The sequence below is a fragment of the Caenorhabditis remanei genome, chromosome IV (assembly GCF_010183535.1).
Source record: "Caenorhabditis remanei strain PX506 chromosome IV, whole genome shotgun sequence".
NCBI classification, from domain to species: domain Eukaryota; kingdom Metazoa; phylum Nematoda; class Chromadorea; order Rhabditida; family Rhabditidae; genus Caenorhabditis; species Caenorhabditis remanei.
The window spans coordinates 11,333,032-11,350,367 of NC_071331.1; the positions used below are offsets into that span (position 1 = coordinate 11,333,032).

At 39.4% G+C, this 17,336-nt stretch overlaps 3 protein-coding genes across 3 annotated transcripts; 1 reads left to right on the top strand and 2 right to left on the bottom strand.

Annotated features, from left to right (window-relative positions):
• Positions 1 to 200: 200 nt before the first annotated feature.
• Positions 201 to 1,269, bottom strand: GCK72_013290 (uncharacterized protein; the record flags this gene model as incomplete). The annotated part of the gene is made up of 2 exons (XM_003089873.2): positions 201 to 1,100; positions 1,144 to 1,269. 2 exons carry the CDS (start codon positions 1,267 to 1,269, stop codon positions 201 to 203), a joined length of 1,026 nt encoding a protein of 341 aa, XP_003089921.2.
• Positions 1,270 to 2,313: 1,044 nt separating this feature from the next.
• On the bottom strand, positions 2,314 to 3,893 carry GCK72_013291 (uncharacterized protein; the record flags this gene model as incomplete). The annotated part of the gene is made up of 4 exons (XM_003101191.2): positions 2,314 to 2,511; positions 2,558 to 2,962; positions 3,201 to 3,542; positions 3,600 to 3,893. The coding sequence occupies 4 exons, from the start codon at positions 3,891 to 3,893 to the stop codon at positions 2,314 to 2,316; spliced, it is 1,239 nt and encodes a 412-aa protein (XP_003101239.2).
• Positions 3,894 to 14,701: 10,808 nt separating this feature from the next.
• GCK72_013292 (uncharacterized protein) lies at positions 14,702 to 15,865 on the top strand (the record flags this gene model as incomplete). Its single annotated transcript, XM_053729777.1, has 3 exons — positions 14,702 to 15,007; positions 15,143 to 15,538; positions 15,596 to 15,865. 3 exons carry the CDS (start codon positions 14,702 to 14,704, stop codon positions 15,863 to 15,865), a joined length of 972 nt encoding a protein of 323 aa, XP_053584549.1.
• Between the last annotated feature and the right edge of the window lie 1,471 nt (positions 15,866 to 17,336).

A 17,336-nucleotide genomic window follows, 5' to 3' on the forward strand; every position in this document is an offset into this window, starting at 1 on the left:
TTTGGGAAAAACTAAAGAAACATATCTGAAGAAGATCTTTATGTGGGAAGATCATTCTAGAAAAAGAGCATTGTTTATGAAGATTATAAAATTAAGAATAAAAAAAGAACATTCAACGACCAGCAAAAGATTTTAAAGAAACCCATGAAAAATGATAATTTGAGATCAAGGAAAAAATGTTGGATACATAATAAAGAGAATCAGTACAATGATTGATATGTGGGTGGTGGTGTTTCATTGAGTTCCACACAACTCGCACAGATAGAGTATTCCATTTGTTGGTGCTTCTTATTCCAAGATGTATGCATTCTCTCCCCATCTCTCATCCCAATCATCACCATTTCGTTCCGAGATTTACAAACTTGAACAGTCAGGTCTCCTGGATATTCGCTTGATTTCTTTATTCCATAATGCTGGAGAGCAAACGGGCGGTATGCATCTAACTGTCGTTTCTCGGAAATGAATCGAAAACATCTCTCTTCTCCGTACCGATTGTTTGTGAAAAGATTCCATTCTTCATTATCTTTTCGTATCAATACTTTCATAGTTTCCTCTTTCAAACCATATGTTGACCAGTAATCAGGCTCTTTCAGCAGTTGTTCAATGACTTGCTCTCTATACTTGTAGTTACATTGCTCCGGGTTCTTCATATAAATGCAAATTCCTGCCACGTATTTCTTTCCTTCCACCATAAACCAAGTCACTTGGATCCGATCGTCTCCTATCATTTGATATTCAAAGTAACATCCAGGAGATTCTCCATGTTTCGGTATAAATTCGCCAGGTATCCCTCCACATTTGAAATTTCGTTTGGGAACTGAGATAATGCAAGTTAAATCAGGAATCACATCGGAGTCTATAGTGAATTTGAAGTGGTTTCCTAGAACTTCTCTCAATTTCTTCACTACTGTTGGATATATTTTTGCACCGAACTCTTTTGAGTAATGTTTGGTGTAAATAGTGAAATATTTCTCCTCCTTCTTCGTCAATGCAGAAACTTCTAGTTTCATCAACCAATCCGGTTGTTTTGGGAAATTCGTGATTTCGTGGAATTTCCAAGAGCGTTTACGTTGCAAGATATAGTCGATAAGAAAGAAACCCTAAATAAAAAAGAAATTTCGGAGAAAACTTCAGATAACTTACAAGCCCTACTACAAGCGGTACTACGATCATCATCAATAGGATTATCATCATCACTTGCTCTTCCTCTTTAGTCAATCGTTTTTTTCCATAGCGATTACACGAGCAATTCGTGTTCTTTTCATTCATTTTGATCTGAGCTGAAACTAGATATTTGGAATTTGTAGACGTCTGAGATGCATGAAAATACAAAAATCAATACTATTGTCTCGGACGATTCAAACGAGGAAAGAGGAGGAGGGGAGCTCTACAGGAGGGCCTCTCTTCTGGGTGGCAGAAGTGGCATAAGGTCGACGGAATGATGGTAGTGTAGCTATTGTTTCGGTGACTCTTTGTGGTTTTCGACCACTGTGAGAATCTTGGTATGAGGTGGCCGATTTCGGTGGGCGGAGCTTCGCCAAAAGTCGAAAGTTTGAAAAATGGTGGCAAAGGTAATAAACAAGAAAGAATTCAGGGTGTCAACTTCGTTTTGATAAGTAAAAGCTTGATATTAGAATGACATGATTACAAGTTAGGACTATAAAGATTGATAAGTGGGTAGTTGTGTTCCTGTCATAGATGCTCCAGATTTTCTGGTTCGTGGTGGCAGGTCAGAAAAAGTGGAGAAAAACCATTTTTCAATGGTTTGGAAAATTCATGGTTTTTCTCCCCCACTTAATTGTGATAGCTCGTAAAAATTTCAGTTTACAATGTTCTGCAGCTCGTGAAAAATTCGATGTTCTTCGCACAGTATTTCTGAACATGTATGGTACCAGCACAACTCGAACATCTGGAATATTCTGCACCCCGATCCGCTGACCCTTCCTGGAAAAAATAGCAAAAAATTCCCTGAAAAGTTCTGATCAAATAAAAAACAAATCTGAGAAAGTGACTTTACTTCGATACTCAAAAATAGGGGCGTGGCTTAATACTGAAAATTATATAAACCTGATATTAAAAGGACATGGAACAATAGGTCACAACCAGCGAGATTGAGATCAAATGAGCAGGTTCGAATCGTTGAATGAGTTGGAGGGTGTAACCCGGAAAGAGAAATGGGTGGACAAGAGTGTTTCGGGACAATAATAATGGGAATTTGAGAAAAGACTTTCGGGGGATTGGCACGAGAAAAAGATGATTATAATGATTTAAAAAATAAATATTTCTGAAAAAATCCTATCGAAAAATAAATGATTATTCATGGAGCTTGGTGATACGATGCACCTTCCACGCATTCGGCTTAGAGAAGTCGAGACGAATGAACTCTTCAGTTTTCCACTCGTCAATCATCTGTTGGGACAGTGGAACATTGATTCGAGCACAGACATTCACCATGAGAGCACGAGTTGGCACCTGTTTCAGATATTGCATGATGGCGGCGCGGATCGATTTCTGAATAGAATAAAAGTTAAGATTTGGAAATTTTAGATCGATTTACCTCATTTCTCTCCTTGACTGTAAGCATATGGAATGGTGCATCCGGCACAGAGAAATCCGCCACAAAAAGAATCAACTCATTCTTTGGAGCATTTGGGAAGAATGTTGGAATATTAGTGAGATAGTTGATAAACTCATTGCGAAGATCATGTTGAGACAACAAGAACTTCGTGAGTGCCAACTCGATCTCGAATACTTCACTCTGATTCAAATTGCTGAATTTCGCTGGAAGTTTGACTGAAACCACTTTTTTGTCGTCGAGTTGATTGGCTAATTTGGTGAGGAAATCCATTGGTGTTGGAGTCACACTTTTCTCCGAACGATCTCCGTCGAAATCGGATTTTGGAGTGAGAAGAAGAGAGTGGGGCATCTGATTGGCACGGGATGGAGCTTGGCCTTGGGATTGCTGAAATTGAGGGGAGGATTAGGAATGGATGAGGTTGTGTGGGCACGTTTGAAAACCGGGAAATTTTGAGAAATTTTTCAGTTTTGGTTTCTGAAAATGACCAAAATTTCAATTTTTCTCCTGGAATCGACAATTTTTTCTGTTTCAAATGTTCCATTTCAGGGCAATTTAAGAAATCTAAATATTGACTTTTCATTGTCAACAAGCCCAATCTGCGAAAAATCTTTCTTAAACCAACCTTTGGAACGAGTAGATAAATGAATCCGCTTCTCATTTTTCCATAATCAATATCCCAATGAGACAAATCGTGAGTGGCTGGAGGAGGATGATTGTGAACTTGCACTTTGTGAATGACACGTGGCGAATCGAACGGTGTATGAAGACGTGCTGGACACGTGTTCTTCTTCTCACATCTGTAGAATTTCTTCTTCGAATCGTACGAACATTTGTCGAAGACGTAGAGATGTGAATCAAATAGAACACGTTCTCTCGTTGTTCGTGGACGATATGGTTTCGGTGAACCGTTCGGAACGCAGCGGCTTGCGTTTTTCAGCTTTCCCATGACCGCATCTTTCACTGTCTGAAAAGAAATTTCAAAAATTAGTAACACAAAATAATAGAAAAAACTCAAACTCACGATATGATCTTCCTCTCCATAACAGCTTACAACACTGCTCGAACTGCTCGCTTGTGATTCTGGTGGAGTCGTCGCTCTGACGACGTCAACAGTAATCGGAATCTGTCGTGTTAGTGAGTCGAGAATTGCCTGTTGTTGTTTCGCCAACTCTTCTTCTCTCGCTTTCTTCTTTTTCTCCTGATCCGCAATGTACATTTGTTGAAGAAGTTGTCGTTGCTCATTCGACATTTTCGCCACGAAATGTTTCGCCCATTCGAGATTCGCCGCTGGAGATGATGGTACTGCCACGTCCATTCTGCAACAGAAAATTAGTTTAAATTCGGAAATTGAGAAATTGAGAAAGAAAGAGAAAAGCGAAGCGAGACACCGAAAAGAGGAAGAAAATACGAATTTTCAGAAACAGAAAATAAAAAAATTTATCAGGTTTCACTTATAAACCTTCACTACCGTAACCCTTTGCGATGAAAATTTTCCAGAAGTTGCCTAGAATTGTGAGAAAGAATCTTGAAACTACGGTAGATTTTATTTCGAAAACCAAAAAAAGTGGAGCAAATACCGTTGAAAGATTGAAAAGAGTGAAAATAAAACAGAAACTATTTGTATGATTTGGAGAGAATTTACTGTTTCTCAAACGAGTAATGAGGCCGATACCCTAGGACCATTCGTTACTTCCAATTTTTCGGCTTCTGGACGTTTCGAAATAATGAAATTTCGAAACTAAATGTGAAAAAATCGCAAACAGTCTATTTTCAGTAAAATTTTTTTTTCGTTTTAGGAAAATCTTTTTTCCAGATGTAGAAATGAAACTTTTAGTCCCGAACAATTAAAAAAAAATTACAAAAAATTATGGTTAGAGTGAAAACGCTATCCAAAAAGTCATGTTGGGGACGTCCTAAACTAAAATAATTCTAAGAAGATTGAGCACTGTAAATTTCAGAAAATCTCATTTCATTCTACTGTTTCAGGTCTCTTATCTACTTTTCTAAAAATCTAGAGGGCAATTTTAGCTAACTAAGCTGGAAGAGCTGACTAAATGGTTGATTGTTTCCAAGTATTGACTTTTAATAAAAACGACTGTAGGTGTGGGGAAGCACATTCACAAAAGACTGAGAACCGCTCATCACACATTAGAAGGGTGAAAGAAGGGGCCGGGACCAAAAGTAGGGGTCAGGAGGGAAGTGGAGATGTGAGCCGGGGGAAGAAACTTTGGCGAGACGATCGAAAGCTATAAGATCATTGAGACTTAAGAGATTTTCAATTCATTACGGATCGGATTCTCGAAACAAGGAAATCAAGAATTGCAGACGATTTCTAGAGAATGATCTGACCATGGAAAAATGTTCGAATACGGTAGCCTAAAAAGTGGGAAAACTGGGAGCTGAGAGTACATGTAACAGGTATTGGATGCCCGTATAAACTGGGCAGACTAACAGAATTTCGTTCTGTGAGAGATAGACAATCTAGATCGCCAATGAGCAGTTGCGCCATTTCGTCTGGAGAGACAACGCTGAATACGGTTGTAAAGAAGGGCGAGACGCAGGTGAAAATCATACAACAGACTGTGGACCATCGAGGGATAACGAGAGGGGGAGAGGTGCAGGTGATGAAAGGAAAAGAAAAACAGAGGAACGGGGATTCTGGGAAGAAGCGGCACGTCGAAAAAGTTTGACTTGTACTACCAGAGTACGAATCAAATTTCAAAATGGAGCGGGAGAATTTCAGCGCACAATGAAACCGTAAGACTATAATGGGAGCGACACTAGTGGGAAAAGAAAAAATTGACATGAAAAATGCGGCGCCGTAGAGAAATTACCAACTATAACAAAAACTTTCGTTGAACTTTTGTAGATCAAAACTTTTTGAAACAGAAACTCGCGCCATGGCGCCGACCAGCCGGGAGCCACTATCCCTACATTGTTGGCGCCAAAACTCGGATGAAAAAGAGGCCCTACAGTACCTCTTGCCGCCAATCAATAATAGAGAGAGGGGCCCCTCGCCAATAGAAACATTAAAAACGCACGCATACATACAAGCGGGAGACGGAGAACGGGGACACTCACCCACCCACACACACACACATAGATTCACCCTCTCCCGCCCAGCAATCCAAAAAACGGGGGAACCCGCCAAGAATCGAGAGTGAAGAGGGAGAACGGGGATTGCATACTGTAGAAGTGGGAGAACTAGAGAAAAAGAGAGAAATGAGGAGAACCGGGGGACCACCAGAAACAATGAGGGACGCGAGTGGTGAACGCTCTCGCGCGGGATGACGGACGGAATATGTCCAACCCCCTCGCCCCGTCTGTCTTTTGGGGCTCCTTCGTCTGACTGTCTAGAGTCTCTTCGAATCATACAGTCTTTCGTTTTTGACGACGACTGTTCGGGAGGCTGGAGTGGACGACAAGGGAGAGATAGAGTGGGACGAAAATGGAGCGGGAGGAAGAACTCGTGATAATTAGGGGTATGTGATAAAAGAAACGAGTTAGGGACCTCTGTTTGTTGTTAACGGCGCCGAAGAACCCGATTCAGACCGGATTTCATTTCAGAATTAGCCTTGTCAAAATGAGATACAGCCTGACGAGATGATCAAGAAGCTCCATAAAACGAAATCTTTATGCCTAGTACAGCAATCTCTCTAATTTCTACTGAAAATGACATACCGTACCAGAAAAACCTTCTTTTAAAGTTTAGCTCCCAGCAGCAACTCCAGTATCCCCAAACATCTTGACATCTAGACAATAGTTCCCCGCTCAAAAAAGCTACAACCTCCAAAACTATGCCTATTTGTTATCGAAAACATTCTTCCCAACATGGCAACACATCCATATGTTTGCACTGAATGCCCAATAAAAATGGAGTGAGAGAGGGGTCAGATGCAGTGGGTGTAGAGGAGGAGAAGGAGCGAGCGAGTGAGCGACTATCATCATTTTTGGGAAGAGGGAACAGTATGTGCAAATGGACATTTTGGGAGAAGACGGTTTATGATTGATTGGAAGAGGGCCCAGGGAAGATAGGTTATTGAATTTATGTTTATTGAAAGTCGCACTCCTACTGTACAGCTCAACTTATTAACTGAAAACTTTCAAAAACTGTGATGTGGAAGTCGTGAAACTGAAATATTCAACACATTTACGGGTACACAAAATTAGAAATTGTGAGCTACTCGAAACAGAATATGGGGCCTAATCATACCGACGCGAGCTCGCAAGGATGAAATACTTTGGCTGTATGTGTATTACTGTTTCGCCAACCTGTAAAGAAGTGGGACTACGCATTTCGAATTAATCCGAATCTGTCCTTTGTACGGTGTAACAATCAAATGACATGGTCAAGTACAAAAAGTACTGTAGCCGTGCCATCTGCCGAAAAAAAACGGTTTATAAAACACAAACATAGAAATGATAATAAACAAGAGACAAAAAAGTTTTATTGCTGAAAATCCCATCCTGAACTGACGGTTTGATCGTGTTGGAACATCTTGTAACATCCTGGAACATCCTGCTAAAACCAGCTAACTCGATTGAATTCCGAATCAGCAAAAAAATTAGAAGGGGATACAAACGGGTGTGAATTAAAAGAGAAAGAGAGATACTGAGAAAACTACCGAGAGCTTAAAAGAAAAAAGATGAAGGAGTGACACGTCATAGGCGTGACCGAATGATTTTGATTACGGCCTCATCCGGTTGATTTCGGACTGAAAATTTAAAGAAATTTAGACTCCGGATGAGACCCTGTCGCACCGAGATTCAAGCTATGAATTAGTAACAGAAAAAGAAAAATTGCCGTTTTAAGTCTACCATTAACGTTGTTCAGATTTGAATGTTACAATTCTGAGTCGGATTTCAGTAAACTAAAAACATTAAATATTTTTAGTTGAGTGTCGATTCCAATCCTCGATTTCCCCACATCGAGCTATCAACGATATCAAAAAAACATGAACAAGAATTTCACAGTTACCGCGACAGAATTTATTGTTGGAAAACCAGATGTGGTATTAGTTTGTGAAATTTAGACTACTTTTAACCTTATCATTCAAATCAATTAGTTTGAAACATTATCTGAAACTATCTAGATTCATTTGAAAAACTTTTTAACGAATGAACACCTACACCCATCGAACTCATATGTAGAAATGCGTATTTCACAGATTCAAGAAACAGTTGTTTTATCTGAGTCACTGTTAATTCCAATGAGAAACGAATTACAGTATTAATCAGTTCGCTGTTTCAACAAACTCACTAATGAAGTTCAGATCAATACAGTATACTACCGACGCTATGTGTGTTGCTTGAGTTCTAAATTCTCCTGGAAAGAGGTTAATCACAACAGTTATAAGTATTATTATAACTAGGGAAGGTCGCCGAGTGACCGTGGAGTTATAAGACCTATACCATTGGAAAGCTGAGAAAACACTGATTCCAAAGATATATTCAGTTTTTGCCCCTCGAGACCTGGTATTCGTGAAATACAAGGTTAAAGTTCGGAGAAGTAGAGAATTATTACCTCTTTAACTCGCGAAATTGGCAAAAAATATCAAAAATGTCGTCTTTCGGCTTGCTCAAGTCTCAAAAGTAAACTATTACTTCCAGCTCTAGAATAATTTATTAATAGAGGCCTAAAAATCCCTTCTAATCACTGAAAACTCTATGAGAATATTTCGAATATACATGATGTACTATTCAAAACTACCTGAAACCGTAACTCATTGACTCCCGTTTCATCTATCTGCCAAGTATGGGAAGTGTTTTTTGAGGTACTCGAAGACCACTTTAAGAATTCATTTCCAATGAAGTCGATTAGATTGGTGTCACGCCCTTCCAAACTGGTAAAAGATGGGCATCTGTGGAGAACGAGAGGTGCTAATTGGATTGAAGCATACTTGTCACGGGCCGGGCCGGGCCCGCTAAAAAAATCTTCCGGCCCGGCCCGTCAAAATATTGAAAAAAAAGCTTGCTGCGGGCCCTGCGGGCCGGCCCGGGCCGGCCCGTGATTTGACAAGTATGGATTTAAGGATAAAAATCTGGTATGAAATTTCTTGAAATTTCAATGAAAATTTGCCATCACAAAAGGAGGATTGAATGAAGTGATCAAGGCAAAATAAAATGTAAACTTCTTCGATGAATCTGACTCAATCACCAAACTTTCCTAGTTTCCTGTTTCATTTCTCTGGTATACATAAATATACTGATAGTCATGACTTTGCGGATCATCTATCCTGATATTAACTCATTCGTGTTCTGCTATTTTGAGTTTAAAAAATTTCACCAGTTTCATGACAAGCTCAAATTTTATGAGCCGAAGAGTTCTTATTCCTTCTGGGTTCCTCTTCTCACAACTTCCAACTTATGCTCGTTCCCTAAACCAATAATCCAATCACGTGATAAACATCCATCAATTATTGTGTCCTTCGAAAAATAGAACTCCAAGTTCTCATTGTTGTCTTTAAACTCGCTCAAAGCTCAAAATACCTGTTCAAGTATAAATTATTTCAGGATTCAAACCACTTTCCTCCAAAAAGAAATTCTATTAAAAATTCTAAGCAAATAATTCGATGTGTTCAATGATGCGGATTCTACACTACCTGAAACCGTAACTCAATGACTCCCGTTTCATCTATCTGTCAAGTATGGGAATAAGTGTTTTCTGAGCTTTTAGATGATTAGATATAGGAAGAAATAATTTTATATGAAGTCGATTACATTGGTGTCACAAGTTATTGACTTCCTTCCAAATTGGTAAAAGATGGGCATCTGAGGAGTAAGAGAGGTACCAATTGGATTCACGGAAAGGAAGAGGAGACATCTGGTGTGAAATTTCTAGCAATTTCAATAAAATGACAGGAGAGTTGAATGAAATGATCAAGTCAAAATAAAACGAGCACTGCTCGGATGAATCTGAAATTCTCCTCCCTTTTCCTCGTTTTCTGTTTCATTTCTCTGGTGTTTGTAGTGGAATTAAAAATATTGATAGTAATCTTTTGAGTTTTATGAAAACTGTGCACATTCTTCTCAATTAACTTTAAAATTTCACCAGTTTCATGATAAGCTCAAATTTTACGAGCCGAAAAGGCCTTATTCCTTTCGGGTTCCTCTCTATCACGACCTTTAAATTCTACCCTTCCCCTAAAACAATAATCCAACCACGTGATAAACTCTCCAATAATTAGGCCCAATTGACCCCGTCCCCTCATCGAGATGACGTCAGTGGCCCCTCTCACACCAATTGTTCTCTCCTTCACCACCCTCATAACCATCCCTTCTCGAACACTTCCCGGGCGCTCATCACTTTTTTTCTCTTGTGAGTCCAAGTAGCATGCACTATTTCTCTGACGTTCCTTGCCAGCGCGCACAGAGAAAATGAAGGTGTGAGTAGGAATGATGTGTGTGTGCTTCTCTCTTCTAGTCAGTACAGGTACTGTAGGTACTTCGTTCAGAGTAAAGTTTAAAAGAAACAAGGAAAATGATATGCAACTTCTGAAACTGATAGTTAGAAAAATTATCAGAAGAAAGGATGAAAAGTTGGAAGACTGTAATTAACTTCCGATGAAGCATCAATAAGAATGTTTATAGAGAACGTACAGAGAACTCATTACCAGCATATGCTGTGCTGATCAAATCAAATGTGACAAGATGTGATTGTGGAATTTCTAGTGGATCTTTGATTAAATTGATTCCTTACTGGAAATACTGTTCCATCTCGGCATCAAATTACGATGTTTTTGTTTATTTCGTTCCATCATGCCCAGAGTCATCAGTAAAAAATTGAGTCTCAAACAAATGTTGCAACTACAGAACCAATGTTTTCAGTTTCTATAGGAATAGTGTTCGAAATGCTATTTGAAACAACTATTGTCGTTTCAGAATTCTAATAATGTTATCTCATTTTCCGACTTCTTTGGATCTATTCATCGTAATCCTATGAAAACATTTTTTCGAACCTTCTCCACCATCACCCACCCCTTCATCTCCCATCTCGAACACTTCCCGGGCGCTCATCACTTTTTTTCTCTTGTGAGTCCAAGTATCATGCACTATTTCTCTGGCGTTCCTTGGCAGCGCGCACAGAGAAAATGAAGGTGTGAGTAGGAATGATGTGTGTGCTTCTCTGGTGTCTCTTCTAGTCAGTATGGGGTACTGTAGGAGGATTTTTGGTTTGGGCCATACAAAGAATACAAATTAAAGTTGGCAGGAAGCAATGAAATTGATATGCAACTTCTGAAACTGTGAAAAACAATCAGCGGAAAGGTAGAAAAATAGGGAGTCTGTAATTAACATGAAGCATGCATGAGAATGATTATGGAAGAAATGAGCATAACTTCACTACCAGCGTATGCTGTGTTGATAAAATCACAGTTGTCTGGAACAGAAAAAATAACAAGATTTGATTATGGAAATGTTAGTGGATGTTTAATTAAATGCATTCCTGACTGGAAATACTTTCATTTTGTCACCAATTTACATGGTTTTTGTTTGGAGATTGTTTCTTTCATTTTACTACCACCAGTGTTTCAATCAAATTTTCAATTTTATACAAAGTTCATTTAAATTTTAATGGAACCGTAATCATAAATATTAGGTTGTCCCATAAGTTTTCGAACATTATTGAAATCAAATTTATTCAAAGCCAGAATATTACAAAAATCAAACGTAGTGACCACCTTTATCCACGACTGTTTGCCATTTAGTAGGTAGAGATTCAATACCTTTCCGCCAAAACTCAGGCTGCTTCGAGTCAAAATACTTCTTCAACCATTTCTCGACCTCTGACTTTGTTTTGAAGTCCTGGCCTTCAAGGGATCGATGCATGTCGCTGAACAGATGGTAATCCGAAGGGGCGAGATCAGGGCTGTACGGAGGATGAGCAAGGACTGTCCAGTGGAATGTAGCCAGGAGAGACTTGGTCGTCTTTGCGGTGTGCGGTTTTGCGTTGTCATGGAGGTAGTGGACTCTGTGACCGTGTAGAGGGGAGGTTTTCAGTTTGGATTTCAACTTTTGTAATTGAGAAGAAGAGTAGTCGGCGGTGATAGTTTTTCCCTCCGGAAGCAGTTCCCAATAAAGCACTCTATGAACAGACCATCAGACGGAGAGCAATATTTTCTTAGGGTGTAACTCCTGTTTGACGACATCCTCTGGCTGTTTATCAGCATCAACCCACTGGGCTCTCCTGTGGTGGTTTTCGTATAAGACCCACTTCTCGTCCGACGTAACCAAATGATTCAGCCAGTTGAAATTAGGAAGGAGGGTTAGAAGTTGCAGTGACATGTCCACTCGGCGCTCAAGGTCAAGGTTAGACAATTTGTGTGGTATCCATCTTCCCATTTTTTTTACCTTGCCAAGAGCTCCCAGTCCTCTTTCTACCGCAGAGTGAGTAGAGCCCATTACTGTTGCCAGTTCACGAATGGATTGAAATGGGTCACTTTCCACTACCTCCCGTAACTTGTCAATATCCAACTCCACTGGTCTTCCAGAACGTGCTTCTTCGGCCAAATTAAAATCATTATTTTTGAAACGATGGACCCAACGGCTAATTGTCTGCCGTTGAGGGGCATTATCCTTATAAACTTCAACCATACGTTCTTCAATCTCAGTGATCTTGGAGTTAGATAGAAACAAAAATAAAATGACATGACGAATATGAAGTCGGTCGGGGACAAAGATTGGTGCCGCGTTCATTGAGAAGAGGCATCCAGAAGAAATGAATGTTATTGTCAATAAACCCGACGTCTTATATAATGGAAAACATGCACTATTTGGTTTGATTTTTGCTCTCTATCCTATAGCAGAATAACAAAAATATGTTCGAAAACTTATGGGACAACCTAATAGAGCATGAAAAAAGTGAACCAATTGAGATCATACATTATTGCTACAGTAAAAATTGTGTTTCAAACTAATTCTGCAGATATACTAATCAATGTTTTCAGTTTGATTGGAATAGTATTCGAAATGCTATTTGAAACAACTATTTCCGTTTCAGACTTCAAATAATATTTTCTCCGTTCCAACTATTTTTGATTTTTTTGGTTCACATTTTCATCTAATAATCATGGTCCAATTAAATGAACGTTCTCCTCCATCATCCACCCCATCATCTCCCTCCTCGAACGATTCCCGGGTGCTCATCACTTTTTTCGTTTTTGAATCCATGTCTCCAATCTACAGTACTATTTCCTGACAGCGCACGCAAAGCAACATGATGAAGGTGTGAGGGGAAAGTGTGCGTGCTTCTCTGGTTCCTCCTTCAGTCGAGTGGGTACGGTAAGTTATGTATTTAGTTAAAAAGATCAGTTGCTGGAGAAGTAATGTTGAAAGGAAGCAATAGGTGATATGTATTTGTATTGCATTTGTATTTATTTATTGTAGGTGAAGACTTTGAAACAGAGAAAAAACAGCTAAATGGCATTGCAAAAGAGTGAATGAGTACTCTAGGAAGAAGTTTGAAGTTGAATTCCGAGGAAACAAGAAGAATATTGTATAGGATGGAGCTGATCAAAATATTTCTTATTTGGAAATCATGAGCAGCAGATTGTGTGTTCAACAAAATTACTGTTATCTGGATCAAATAAAGTAACATATTTGATTGTGTAACTGTTAATTTATCTCTTTGTGACAAGACAGTATTTTCTGAAATTTTGAACCCGGACAGTTCACAATCGGACCAGAATCATCACCATACGGTGATAGCTGCTTTCAGGTGTTCGAGCATAGAAATCTGTTTCAAGTACTTTATGTCTACTGAATGCTTGTTGCGATCATAATGTTTGCCTTGGAGTTGTACTTAGATGTTCCAGGACAATCACTACAGTGACCTTACTGCTTCATATGCACGTATGTTCATAACTCAAAGCTGAACTGTGAAGCAGACTTATCGAAGCATACTAGACGGGGGTGACGTCAGTGCACCCCTCTCACACCAATTGTTCTCTCCGTCATCTTCTCTTCTTAAACATCCACCGCACTTTTTGTTTATGAATCCACGTCTCCAAGGTCCGTGTACTATTTCACTGGCGTTCCTTGGCAGAGTACATATAAATCTGGAAAGCAGTTAAGTACTGATATTTAAAGTTGGGAAATTGGGGGATGAAGAAAAATGATAACAAATTGAGCCGGTGAAACAGGAGAATATGTCTCTCTCGACATGCTATTTGAATGGGTATCGTAAACAAATTTCAATACCAATGTGATTTGTACATTCAGAAAAACTCAGTCTGGTGAAACTGAAAAATAAGGAAACTAGATGGTAAAAACAGTTGGTTCCGCTTTTGGGAACGAAGTGATACTACAAAAATTACTGTATCAAGATAGACATGAAGGGAGTTTAAGGAACAGGAAATATTGATCTCATCATAGTTCTTCCTGAAATACGAATTCGATTGCTTTTTAGGAGTTTGGATCAGTGCTTCGTGTTCTAGTTTCACGGTAAGAGCATGATTCCGTAGAATATTATTGGAAAGGTTATAACTAGTAGGCCAACTATTCTGTAGTGAAAAACAATCAGCCGAAGAAGAATTGAAATTGAAAAGTGGAATCACGGTTAACCAAAACATGAAACAGAAGGAGCATATGTGTATTCGAATGCTGATTAAAAAATGCTGAAAATATTTCAATAATTTATGTCAGAAGATTCATCTCAATACGATGAAAGAAGGACTCTCGTGGATTCTCGCATTCCCGAAGTCGGAAGGTTTTGAGTTTCAGAATTCATATACTACAGTACCCCAATAGCTTCCGTTTCTCAAATCTCTCAAAAAATTTCCCCCATGTGCTCAATGTTTCTTATCTTCAAATATTCTAAATTGACTTCCAAGAAGAAAATAGAATGTACAATCGAGATGGCACAGACACTCCAGAAGATGTTGTGTACAGCACCCACGGACCAACGGACTGGCAGCACCGTTCCCCTATCGATTTTTTCGTTTGCCGGTTATATTGGTGTTTTGGGCACTTTTATCGGTTTCAACTTGGTTTATGAGAGGTTTTCATATTCTGTATACGTCGGATTGACATTCAATTATTTCTGTTTGAACATCCTATCAAATTGTTTCTTTAAACTCTCATTAATTTGTTTTTAGCCCACTCAAAAACTTAAATTTCCAGCCAAAAATGTCTCGACGTAGTGCTCGACTACACGAACAGGATGCATTCGCAAGAGAGACTGAAAGACAAAGAGAACTGGATCAAGATGTTGCAAGACTCAGTCCATTCTTTCAGAGAATGCTTCCAGGTCCTGAAACAAGTACTCCGAGATCTCAAAGGAATCGAGATAGATTGATGAGGGCTCCAAGATCTGAGCCATCACCGATAGAGAGGGAGAGAAATCAGTATATTCGTCATGTATTCAGAACTGAAACTCTGAGAAGATCACCGAGGAGACTGATGGTTCCGCCGGTGACTCCGGTTAGGAGGAGAGTGAGTTTTATTGTTTTTTCAAACAAAAATTTGCAGTTTCAAAAACTTAACTTATGTAGTGACATATTAAATGTCATCGTTACTAGAGCTGAATCGCAAGTCTGAATCTACCGTAGAATAAATCCGAATTTCCAGAACTCAATGATCCAAACTCTCTACCCGATGGACCCTCCATCTCCAACAGAATCTGAAGAGAACACTCCAACTCAATCCCGGCAAAACAGCCCGTCCCCTCCAAGATCCCCTGTCCCAGAACCCAGAGAAACCAATCTAATTCCTCCCCCTAATAGTCCAGAATCAGGAATTCCGAAGCGTTGGGAAAGACTTGCTGAGGATAACATAAATATGGGATTCGGATTTGCTCTTTCTTGGATTAACACTATCAAATTTTCAAGGCTTGAAGCGGAGGAAAGAATCATTCTGCCTAGAATTTATCGTCATGTTCCAAGGAAATCTCTCATGTGTCTTCTGGCGCACATGAATGTAGATGAGACTGTTTTTCATCATGTCGAAGTGAAAATGAAGTCAGAGGTAAGTGAAACAAAATCCTTGAAGTGGAACAAAATCCAAAGAAAAGTTTTTTTTCAGATGAATATGAGGAAAACCTTCGCAGAATTCGTCAAACTCCCAATCCCATTTCATCGACTCCGTCTCAAAGTTGACAAATATGCAGAAGTTCCGATAAACCAAGGAATTGTCGATAAGTTCGAGCCTGTTGAGTATTTTCGATTGGATACAAAACTTCCGAATCTTTGGATTCTTCATCAAATCGTGAATCATGGCCCAAAAGTTGACGAATACAAAAAGCCGCGTCCACCAAACTTCGAGAAGGCCAAGAAGGGTCGGGAAGACTTTTAATGGCAGTAGTTTTTTGTATATTTCTATTTTTACTCCAATAAAGTTTGTTTTCAAATTGTATCTGTCAGTATTAAAAAGCTAGTTTACAGATCTCTCATCCAAAATTGTTATTATTTATAGTGAATACCTATTATTTTTGATAAATTCCCGTTCATTTCTAAAGAGAACAACAACAACAAGCGTTTTCTTCAATTCCAGGTAGAATTCGATTAAAATTTTAGACATCTTAGGAATTTCAGTTTTCAAGTGCTCATTTTAAAGAAAAAACCAGATGTGGTACAAGATTTTCCGATTGAATGCGAACGAAAAGTTTGAAGAATCCAATGATTTCAAATTAAAAAAATCCTGAAATATGTGCATTCTTACGTGACGGTGTTTGCACAGAAAGAGAACTACCGTAGCGCATGAAAAACGATGTGAATTATTTTGTTTCGCTTCCGCTCATTTTGCTCTGTTCTGCTAATTTTTCAGTATTTTACCGAATTTATCCAGCTGAAAGTGAATTTTAAACGTTTAATGTCAAGTTTACAACAAAAACCACCTGTCTCTAACATGATTCAGCTTTAAAATAAACAAAACAACAATGTACTCAATAAGTCGCAGTCGTTTCGTGAAAAAAAACTTGATTTCTGTCTCAAAAAGTCTAAAAACTCTAAAGAAAATTTATATTTTGACCGCTCTCTGCATTTTACTTTTACTCAAAACAACAACAAGCGTTCTCTTTTTCGGGTTTTCCTATATTCATTATTTTTCTTTCTCACACATACAAAAACTGTTATTTTAACTAGATCGTTCAATATTGTGGTTGAAAATACAGCTTGCCATAATTTTAAACAAATTTAATTTCAGCTCGATTCCCCTGAATAAGCACTAACCATGACAACGGAAATGGAACAATCACTGGAATTCTGGAAAACTGTTTTCAGGTTCGGCAGTGATCGATCGATTAACAAAAAGAAAATGATAGAATCCCCCAGTGTTACTCCAAAGAGTGACCTCGCCGCGCTTGAAATAAGAGCTCTTTTGTTTTTTTATAAGCCACGCCCCGTGCCCGTCGGCTCTCATTACCCCTCCCATAGAGAGTCAAACCAATTGTTCGGCTCCCCCCGTTCAACCATAAAATTGATCTCTGCCCTAATATGCTGGCCCTCAACGAGTACAGTAATCCTCACCATCTGCCCTTTATTCCTCGCATCGCTCACGTTGCTCCCACTCACAAACGCTCACAAAACACACAGGGGTCCCCTCCCGGGAAGGGACCACCCGAACAGTGTAAATAAACGAACGGCCCCAAGACGTTGGTCCCGTCGCGATGCGGCCTGCGAGCGGATTGGCAACGTCACTCGGGCAGAGATAGTGTGGGAGACATAGAGACGCAGTGAAACGGACCCTGTCCGCGTTCCCGCCCACCCCCCGCGCACTCCTTCGATGGTCCGCCACCCCTCTCCGACTCGTCAGTCGACCTTTGCAT